The sequence below is a fragment of the Hippocampus comes genome, unplaced genomic scaffold (genome assembly GCF_001891065.2).
Source record: "Hippocampus comes isolate QL1 unplaced genomic scaffold, H_comes_QL1_v1.1 scaffold261, whole genome shotgun sequence".
NCBI lineage: Eukaryota > Metazoa > Chordata > Actinopteri > Syngnathiformes > Syngnathidae > Hippocampus > Hippocampus comes.
This window is the reverse complement of record NW_017805824.1, coordinates 5,372,984-5,383,851: the sequence shown is the minus strand read 5'-3', so window position 1 is coordinate 5,383,851 and position 10,868 is coordinate 5,372,984. Positions and strand designations below refer to the sequence as shown.

Sequence of the window (10,868 nt, the reverse complement as noted above, 5' to 3'; positions counted from 1 at the left end):
CTTTTATTCGACAAAGTCCCTCTGCGATCATTCTCACTACACTACAAATACTTTTTCGACTGCCGCCTTCAGCAACGCTATCAGCATTTCCACTTGACAGATTTTCACACGATAGAGCTAGTGAGGAAAAGCGGTGAATCAATGACACTTTCGTGTCTTTGCTGGTGGCTAAAACGCTAAGCCACACCAGAGAAGCTTCAACGTGCGCCGAGGCGAGTTGACGAATACTTCAATGTAACAAAATGAAGGAAAAGTCTAATTTTGATACAGAAATTCCCACATAAAGCCGTGGCCGTAATGACAGACACAACGTCCTATTTTCCCCTTTTATTTCATTTGCAGCGGACAAGACAACAAACGTGTCAGTAAACTCGATCTAGTCTGATGCATTACCTTCAGTATGGAGGTGTCGTTACATTTTACGTTTGCCTAATGAAACGGAGGAGCGCAAGTGTCAACCTGCATACTGTTCTCCCGCAGGTTTATTGTTCAACTATTTGCAGTTTTATGGGGGAACCTACCCTCCGTTTCTTTTTGCTGAAATTGAAAAATTCACCAATTCACTCTTCTTGTGCTCAGCCCAGACATTTCGACTAAATCAAATAAATGGTCCTTGTTGAAATTAATTGAATAGTCAAATAAACTCCAGCTCTACACACAAAAACAATTTGTGTTTAATAATTAAAATAGTGCTCAATTGTGCGAAAACAAAAAAAAAAGAATGTAAATAAAAGCTGTTTTTCTTTAATGTGGTCATCAGCTCCTTGCAAGTGTTTTTATTTTGCATTTGTGTGTTTGACTGTTTGTACCAATCAATGAACGGCACAAAGTACATCGGCGACTGTGGTTCTCTTTGCCCACCTGCAATACATTAATTACAGCACCCTAATTCCTTCACTTTATTTCCCACTTCATTTGAGTTAGCTGCAAAAAATCTGAAGCTTGATTGCAACTCAAATTTGGCTTCGGACACAAAGGGTGGAAAAAAAGTCATTATAATAATGGAGGAGGTGACTGCAAGTGTCACAGGACAACCCCAAATAATCACGACTTGAAAGAGAGCAGGCAAACACAGTAAATAAGAGTCACAGTAAATCCCCATTGCGTTAATGTTGGAAAGGCTTCATGTTCTGTTGCACTCACCTGTACATGTGTGTTTGTCAAGCTGATACTTATAAGAAAATCTTTGGCCGCACATGCTGCAACTGAACACTTTCTCACCAGTGTGTGTCCTGATGTGCCTTGTCAAAAGTGACTTTCCGCGGAATCCTTTACTGCACACAACGCAGTAAAAAGGTTTCTCTCCAGTGTGCGTTCTCACGTGTGTAATCATGTTGACCTTTTGAGAGAATCCTTTACCACAAAACGAGCACACGAACGGTTTCTCTCCTGTGTGGATCATCATGTGTTCTTTCAGATTTCTCTTGCGGGCAAAGGTTTTGCCACACTGAGGACATCTCGGGTGTGTCTCACCAGTGCGACACTTATTACCTTTAGCATGTTCATCACCGGTGTCAGATGTTGTATCGTTATGATCCGACAGTGGAGCTAAGCGGTGGTCTGCTTGTGATCCTCGATCATCTCCTGTTGTCATGCGTTGACTTGAGCTGCTGCTTGGAGGCACCGCCCCACTGTTCTTCTCACTTTGGCTGTCGTCTTCATAGTCTTCACTCTTCACAGGGACACAAATCACCGGGCACTTCACCTGAAGCTGCTCTGCCTCCTGAGCGATTTTGCGTCCCTCCTCTTCCTCTTTAATATTAGTGGCCTCTGGCTCCTCCTGCTTCGCTCTGGAGCTCCACTTGTGTTGCTCGAGATGAAGATCTTGATTAACATCTGATGGACACAAAAAGAAAAACTAGCTAATCTCAAATAACATTATTTCATGGTTTAAATGAGTGATGCGCAACCAACCACTGTGCCATATCTCATCAGTTGCACCACTGGAAATGATCAAATTCCAATGAAGTCAAGTATCAAGTTAAGCACAACTTTAGTGTCAAATGTGCTGTATGTGTAATGAAATTACCGCCCTCTTAAACAGACAACAAGAGGAGCCGCTGCGGGTGCCCGCGCCGCCATCAAAAGAACACTTAACATAAAATGACAAAATAATACAACACAACACATAAAACAGACAGTCGTGCCATCGTAACCACTTTTCATCCATTCACTTTGTTGTTCGAAGCAGTTATAGATGAAAGCGGAGCGAATTAAAGTACCCTTTTCACCAGTGGATCACAGACGTCATGCTGAAATGTGCACACGTCTGCTACAAGCTAAACTTGAAAGCAACAAGAAGCTGTAGCATCCATTAAGGAAAAAGAGAGATTCTCTCTTCTTCTGTCCCATGTAAATGCGCTTCAATTCCAAGCCGCGACTCCCAGTTCCACATACGCATCGGTGCTCTGCGCTGACGCTCCTTTCTTCTCATCGTCGGCTCCTCAAGCCATGCATCCATCCAGCCGCAGACTGTCCATCAGCACCGACCTTTTCGCTGAACAAAGCGGGGCTGTGAAAATGCTGCCTATTTCAGGCGCAAGACACAAGCACCCCGGAGCTGTCCAGCAACGACAGTCAAATGGCGCCGACATTCCTCCCAGTCAAAATCAGTGCTGGTACACGAGGGCGCCGAGAAGGCGCAACCACCAGGCACAGGTTCTTCTTCTTTGACGAATGTCATGGCCAATAAATTAAGGGCATAAAATGTCTTTGCAATATCTTCAATGTAGCCCAGACTACTTTGAGCAAGGTAATCTGATTAATACTGCATTGGTGGAGTCAAATTTAATCAGATTAATCAATCAGATTGGTTGTCCATTCAAATTGACGTTAAAAAGCCCCCAGGCTCGCATTGCGAACGTCACATAAACAAATCCAAAAAGTCGTGGATAGGGATCGAGCCCTGCAGCGAATAGCGGAAAAAACGGAATTTGTCACTCCACGTTCAAAATGTTTAGAAATACTAAAAACTGTGATCTCATAATACTTTCATATCATTTCGTTACAGAACAAGCGAGAGTAAGGGACAAACCTGCAATGTGTAACGCAGGTTGAGGCTTGAAAATAGCGTCCAAAAGTTGACGTTGTCGCTTGTTCTCCTCTTTTGTCCGACAAAGTTCCTCCTCGTACTCTGCTATCGTTCTTAGAAACAGCACTAAAACTTCATCAACGGCCGCACTGAGGCGCTGGTTCAGCAGCGCTCGCAGCATTTCGACTTTACACATTTTGATACAATAATTACCAACACACTGCACACACACTTGCTTGCAAGCTACTGGGCTGCTTGGAACGATTCACGCTGAACCAAGATGACGTTAACTCTGTTATACGAGAAAAATTGTAAAGGAAAAAAAAAACGACGTGCCAATGACGGAAGCAACGCAATAGATCAAAGAATCTCGCTAACTTTTTCATCTTTCTCGTTGACGTTTGCTTCTTCTTATTCGTGTGCTTGTTCTTCTTCGTGGCTCAACGGTGGTTGCAAATCGTGTTCGTACATTGCCGCTACCTATTGATTTAGATGGGGAAATTGCTACAGTTTGCAGGCCAATTGAAACAGCTTCGATTTTCAAATCCAACCTTTTGCGCGCAAAGATTTGAATGACAGCCCGTCGGTCTGATTATTTTACCTTTTTATTTTTATTTTCTCTCGAGATTCTATAATTCTATATAATTCTATAATATAAAAGGGGCCCTGTTGCCCTGTGCTTGTTTCTTCCAGGGGTAATGGGAGATATCCAGAGCAAGTGTGTAATTAATGTCCAGCAGTCAGGCCTTCTGCTTCTTCATCCCTCGTCCTCTGTATGCATGACAGGTTTAGACAAAGACAGATTGGGGCAGGGGACGAGTGGTTAGCGCGTCGGCCTCACAGTGCAGAGATGCAGGGTTCGATTCCGGCTCTGGCCTCCCTGTGTGGAGTTTGCATGTTCTCCCCGTGCCTGTGCGCGTTTTCTTCGGGTACTCCGGTTTCCTCCCACATTCCAAAAACATGCATGGCAAGTTAATGGAACACTCCAAATTGTCCCTAGGTGTGAGTGTGAGCGCGGGTGGTTGTTCATCTCTGTGCGTGCCGTGCCCTGCGATTGGCTGGCAACCGTTCAGGGTGTCCCCCGCCTACTGCCCGAAGACGGCTGGAATAGGCTCCAGCATGCCCCGCGACCCTTGTGAGGATAAAGCGGATTATAAAATGGATGGATCTGCAGAAAATGTGCAGATTTTCTTCACTTTTAACAGATATTAGAAGCATTTCCCCCCAACCTTTCTTAACAATGAAAAATACTGTAGTTGTACGTCTGGTTGTTACTATTTTCCAACAAATACATGCAGGGCCACTTGTGTTCGTGTTACAATATGATGAGATGATTATATGTGTACAGTATATGGTTTTTATCACCACCTTTCCTATTTCTTGACGGTTTCAAACCATTGCAACTTGGAAATATTCAGGGCATCTTGCAAGGAATTTCCCTAAATTTTCTAAATAAAGTTCTTATATTGGAATATAATTTCAGTTTTCACCCCCTCCTTCCACATTTCAAGTTTCACATTCAATAATTCAAATAAGTCCACAGTTTCTGTGCGGCTTCTGCTCTTCACAAACCATTTGTCCTGAAATTGCGTCCTCTGGTTATGTGATTTCAATTATGTTGCTGGCATGGATTTGTGATGAAATAGATTAGGTGGGAAAAAAAAGTCACATTGTTTCTTTAAGAGGGCAAACGATGAAATATTAATACCTCAAAATTGGGACATTAAACGGATCCGCATGTGCTTGTCGACTCTACTTCAGTGGGTAGTCGACAGAAGAGGTGCACAGGGTCTGTCAGTGATGTGTGGATTTACAAGAAGACATCACTCAAGAAGCCGTTAACAGGTAACACGAATGTGTCGTCGATTAAAACAAACAAGAAATGTTTTTTTCTGACTGCAACAATATCCGATGAAATCTGCTATCGTGGCGCCAAAGAAACAAATAAAGAGCAGTCTCCCATCTTCTACAGACTGAGCAGAATGTTCAAGGCAGTGTTTGGACAAAAAAAACACAAGGAAGAAAAAACAGCTGGAACGAGGAGGCAGAAACACCTTGGTAAGCACAAATAAACACACAACTTGCATCATATGCTAATTTTGGGTCATTATCATCTCAGTAGAATACCTGATTAATGTGAAAGTAGGGATTATTATAATATTGAATGAACCTGCTTATAGGAACTAGCAATGTTCTCTGGGGTGATTCAAGAAGAGCCAGTTCAGTTAGCCTCATTTCAAGTGTGTCAGAAGAAAACATGGTGACCTAGTACAATACAGGGAAGAATAGCCTATGAATTAAGTAGATTCAATCGGCCGCTTGTGTTGCATTTACTTTAAAACCACCTTAATCTTTGTTTGGGGCAGCAATTTGAACTAAATTGTGAAAATGTCAAATGGCTGATGATGAAGTAAAGCAAATGTACTGCATGTATTTCATAGGCTGCAGTTGCTGCAGTACAGATACTCCTTCAAAGAGGGCTATGATGATAGACAAACATAAGTAGAGCTCCGTATCAGAGAAAGCATTGTCCTCGTTAATATTTAATACCGTGCCGCCCTTGGTTGCAGAGGAGCAGAGTTGGTCTCATTAAAATGATACTGCGTGTTTTGCTTACAGTACATTTGAACAGCCCTGATCATTGGCAAAAATGGGGGAATCACCAAAGATTTAAACAATTCCTGTGCGCACTCACATTTCAGTTTATGTTGTTTCCTTTTTGAGGTAGAGCAGACGAACAACACTATTGTGCTGCTTGCAAAAGTACTTCAGTCTGGTACAATGATGCCTTCAGATGAGAGTTTAATTTATTCAGTGATCAAACTCATTTCTCAAAACGGTTTGAAATAAATGGAAATGCAATTATATTCTAGCACCCTGAAAAACATGACAAAAGTAATTTTTTTTACACGTTTTCTCATCAACAAAATTTCACTCAACATTGTTCTGCACAAAAACACATATTTTCTTCCCACCTTATCACCCAACGGAAAATGCAAGAAGAAAACACAACTGTACGTAATGTATTGTCCGTTCTCGCTCTTCTGTGGGGTTTATTGGCAGAAAGCAAACCAGCTAAATATCTCATTAAAGGAAACCAATGTGAATTGATAGTGGCTGGGTGTGAAATTGTCTGGCGCCATCTACTGGTGGGGGAGATAAATCACTTTCATATCTAAAATTATTGATTGTAAATCTGCCAAGAGACAGCTCATATGTAAAGATATTGTGAAGAATTTAGAGAATGCATTTTCTGGAGAAAGTGCATGTGAATGCTGGAGATGTGACCCTGCAGTGAAATTTGGAATGTGAGACTTAGAGATGGAATTTTCTTGTGAGAATTTAGTTTTTTTGAGGAATGTGATATATCTTCATTTGAGAATTCCATAACAGACAACTACCAACAGTTCATGTTAATGGCTTGAGACTTCATGTGTGTCTTTCTCCTGTCTTCTGTAGGTGGCGGGGTACATCCTCCCAACACTCTGCAGCTGGGGTGCGATGGTCATGCACCGCACCTGGACAGCGGTTACCACGGTAGCCGGGCAAGGTCCAAGCCACTGACCAAGGGGCTGTCCATTTCTTTACCCTCCTCCCCTCTACTCCCTCGCCAAGACTGCATAGTTCCATCCCATTCGAGCACCAAGTTTCAAGGTGGGTGGACTTGAAGGTACAAGCGCATTGAAATGATGACAGCCACCTGAGCTGCACCGAAAGTGGAACGCTTGCTTTAATGGCTTTGTCTTGATTAGTGTGCATCTGTGCGTTCAGCTGCGCCGTACGCGTGACAGCAAACACACATGGATGCATACAGGCGAGGCCCAGAGGGGCCCAAACACGTGACAGATTGTCACTGTAAATGATTGAACATGATGACTTCAGGCAAGGAATCACAATTAGTTGAGTCTCCTATGTCACTTGATTTTGTCTGGAAAAGGTTCAATTGCGATGAAAAGCTGGATTTTGATTTGGTGTGTCGTAGGACATTCTCTCGTAAAGCTTCCGATTCTATATTGAATGATACAAAAGAACTACATTGTCACAAAAACACACTATGTCAAAAACATCACCCTGAACTGGTCAGCAGCCAATCGCAGGGCACATATAGATAAACAAACATTCACTCTCACACTATTCTAAAAAAAAAATAATTTGAATGTATCCAAAATGAATGTCACTGTAGTTTTAATGCAATTCTAACAAACTAAAAAAAATTGCATTAATGTGAAGATGAAGTCAACCACAGGCGAGCGTGATCATCATCAATCAACATTCTATTCTGGAGGATATGATTTGCAGCTTTTTTTTTTTTAATGATGAGATCTTCAAAAAGGTTTTGTCATGCATGCATGGTTTTAAAATACACAGCAGGTGGCAGTGTCCAACAACAACGGAGAGCCATTGAGGGAAAGGGAGCCTTGCTCCTGTCTTTCCTCAATCTCTTCGATCCATTTCTCAGATCAGAATTGAAACTTGCAAAACGGTAAGTGCATCGCTCAACGCAATTCATACAAAAAACAAAACATCACGATTCCCCCGCAAGAGTCATTTTCTTTCTCAAAATCTTTTGTACACCTCTCAAAAGTAAATAGTTGTGTCACTGAACGTGTCAGTGCCATCAGAAGGACAAGTCTTGGTGTCATTGTGTATGGATAAGACAGTCAAATTGCTTCGTCATGTTGTCAGTAGTGACAGTGTGCTCCGGAGGGATTTTCAAATGTAAACTGCCGCTTAAGTTTTGATTACAAAATCTGAATTTTTAATGTAAAAGTTAGACTTTTATCTGTGTAGAAGATTGATTGCAAGACACTGGGCAAGATTCGCATTTCACTTTTTATACTTAAGTTGACAAACCATCTCGCTGTGATACAGAAAGGAAAAGAGCGCTGCATCGCACAAAGACAAAAGTCGAAATGTGAGCATTGGATAAAACAATGAGGGAAAATTGTACATGCAACACTGTAGCATTTATAACACAGTCTCCCGCTTTACTTTGGGCCACAAATTCTCATCCAAATCACAACAATTAGCTTCACTTCTATGAGCTTTTTCAGAAAACCTGTCAATCATTGTTTGATTGAATGCTTCACACATTTGGCATTGTAAGAAAAAAAAAATCAAGATTCAACTGGAAAAAATGTCTTTAGATAATGTATAGGCGTGTGCCTGACATATTATGACAACTTGTTTAACCACTTTACTGATTTATCTGGAGAACTAATGCCAACATGTTGAGTGTGAGACAATTCAAGTCACACATTTTGAGCAACATGACATCAGGAATCGAAAATGTCAGAAACAGGAGATAATTGTACATAATCATTTGCATGGACATGGCAAAGCATTTGCATCTTGCTCAAAGACATTTTGAGAAATTCAGTTCTGATCTGAAAAATGTACCAAAGCAACTGAGAAGAACTGTAATTGCCTTTTTTGTATGGAAAGTCATTTGAGCATTTATTCCAGCATGTATTTAACATGTGAAGAACCTAATACAGTAATCCCTCGTTTATCGCGGTTAATGGGGACCAAAACCACCCGCGATAAACGAAAATCCGCGAAGTAGCGTCCAATTAACATAAACAGGTTAAAAAAAAATATATATATTTTTTAAGTCCGCAAACGGTCCGCGAGAAGCTGCAAAACAACAGCGAGTCACATAGAGCAACATATACAGTACTGTACTCCATGTATATTAAAAAAAAAAAATATATATATATATATAAAACAAAACAAAAAAAAAAAATATATATATTTTTTTATATATTTGAAAAAAATCCACGATGCACTGAACCCGCGATAAACGAACCATGAAGTAGCGAGGGATCACTGTACAGTATACATGAAGCAAGATGTAGTTGCCTTACTCATATACCAAAGTTGGCCTACTAGTGACAACAAAGACCTGACTAGTACATGGACCTTGAACTGGATGTTAAGATGTGGAATAAATGCTCAAACAAGGTTTCATATCTTTCTCCCAGTGTCATCAAAGACAACATGAAAAATCACTGAAATGCCCTGAAATCTCTGGGATGGCCAATTAGCAGCCTGCAACCACGATCTAAGTGGCCCTTGATTAAAAAACAAAATGGACCCCCCCCACCCCAATTCTTGAGAAACCGCTGATCAACATTCACTATATGTTTGTCACAGAAAACGGGGGATAAAGGGAGAAAAACAATCCCACAGAAAAGGATAAATAAATAAATAAATGCTGAAAAAAAAGAAAACATATCAGCCAATATGTGACTTTGTGATTCCAGAATGGCAAATATGCATTGACTGTAGTTTTGAGTTGTAATATCACCATTCACCACTAGATGGGTTATTTGCACTTCCACTGGGTCTTATATGACCCTGTGCTGCAACATGAGTCGGCCAAATATTTTTTTTGCGGACTTGGAATGATAGGCTGTGCAGAAAAAAACATAGTACCTCAATAATATTACAGTTTCGAGTAAGTTGAATTTTGTTTAAAAAAATGCACAAAATGAGGTCATCCACTTCATGTTGGTTTGCTGTTCAACTGTTTTGTGCCGTCCTTGAATTGTCATTATTATGTTGCATGCTGTTGTCATACATTTGGTTAGAAAATGCGTCGTGTGGTCCCCGAGTAGCAAAAAAAAAAAGTGAAAAAATTATGGCCTTCTCCAGCAATTAAGTTGGCCATCCCTGCCCTATCTTTTGCCTTCTTTTGGCACTTGTGTCCAAATCAGCTGTTTAACGTTGCACTAGCCTGGCCAGTGTAGGCTCTCTGACTACATACTGTGAACACAACTCAGACACTGACCAACCCTCAGTGTGAAAATGAATTGAATCTCAGTGTTTTCTTTATGAACGATGTACAGTCAGACCTCAAGAATCTGTGCTTCAGAGGAGGCTCAGATGCTGTTGCATAAATTGAGACACACCCACACATCAATAGTTGTGCACTGTCCCTGGCTCTGTACACACACTCACACACACACGCTCACACACACCCACAAACACAATTAATATATCACAGATTAATGCCCACGTTCCAGTGAGCACTAAAATGTTTACATGGCACATCATATGGAGATATTGATTTATCCTCCTGGGACATGATTTAAATTCACCGCAGATCTTATCCGGAGAGGTTTAATCTCTCTCTCTTTCATATTCCTCCCTGGCTGCACTCTGAAAAACCCTCCCGCCCATCTCGCCTTCACTCCTCTCCCGCCCCTCCCCTTCCCCTTCTCCTTCTCCCCTCTACTGTGGCCGAAGGACGGGTGAGGAAGCTGGACTATGCGGACGGCTCGTGCGACTCGAGAGGACCTCTCGTCTTCGCCTTGTGCTGTGGCGAGACAGACCACAGAGGTGAGAGTGAAGCTGTGAGTGTGTTCAGCATTGTGGCTGTTTTGTACTTAATGATGAGAGAAGGTATACCGCTGAGGATAATGAATGGGATAAAGGTGAGCGATGTGATCCGAGGGTCTGTGTGCATGTGTGTGTGTGTTTTGATACCATCAGTAAAGATCTGAATGAAGTTCCTCCTTCCAGGTGAATGAGACAAATGGTGTCAATATAATCTTCACAGTATATGAAGTCAATCACACGCCTCGAACCTCGGTGTAATTTTTCTGAATAAATATCAAAAATGCAGACAGGTTTTCTTATTTGTGCATGGAGGGAGCTATACTATCGGAAGATTTTTTTTGTATTTATTATTATTATTATTATTTTTTTATCGGGCATTTTCTATCCCGGTTGCCAGGCACCTTTCAGCTTCCCGTTTCCAATGGCAACTGCTAGATGGTTTGATGAATCGTTTTGGACATTCGCGGTGTCCTCGTGTTACTCCCGATTGAGT

General features: G+C 41.4%; 1 protein-coding gene across 2 annotated transcripts in view; it reads left to right on the top strand.

Moving 5' to 3' along the window:
• The first annotated feature begins 4,757 nt into the window (after positions 1-4,757).
• The window catches only part of LOC109525940 (protein TANC1-like), a 52,235-nt gene continuing 46,124 nt past the window's right edge, over positions 4,758-10,868 (top strand). Inside the window, exons 1-4 of one of the 2 annotated variants that reach the window (XM_019886869.1) lie at positions 4,758-4,876; positions 5,004-5,089; positions 6,491-6,685; positions 10,283-10,375. In XM_019886869.1, the coding sequence (XP_019742428.1) occupies positions 5,014-5,089; positions 6,491-6,685; positions 10,283-10,375 (364 nt within the window). In that variant the 5' untranslated portion in view covers positions 4,758-4,876; positions 5,004-5,013. Of the gene's footprint in view, positions 4,877-4,947; positions 5,090-6,490; positions 6,686-10,282; positions 10,376-10,868 lie in introns of those variants that run through there. The other variant, XM_019886870.1, reaches the window with a different exon arrangement.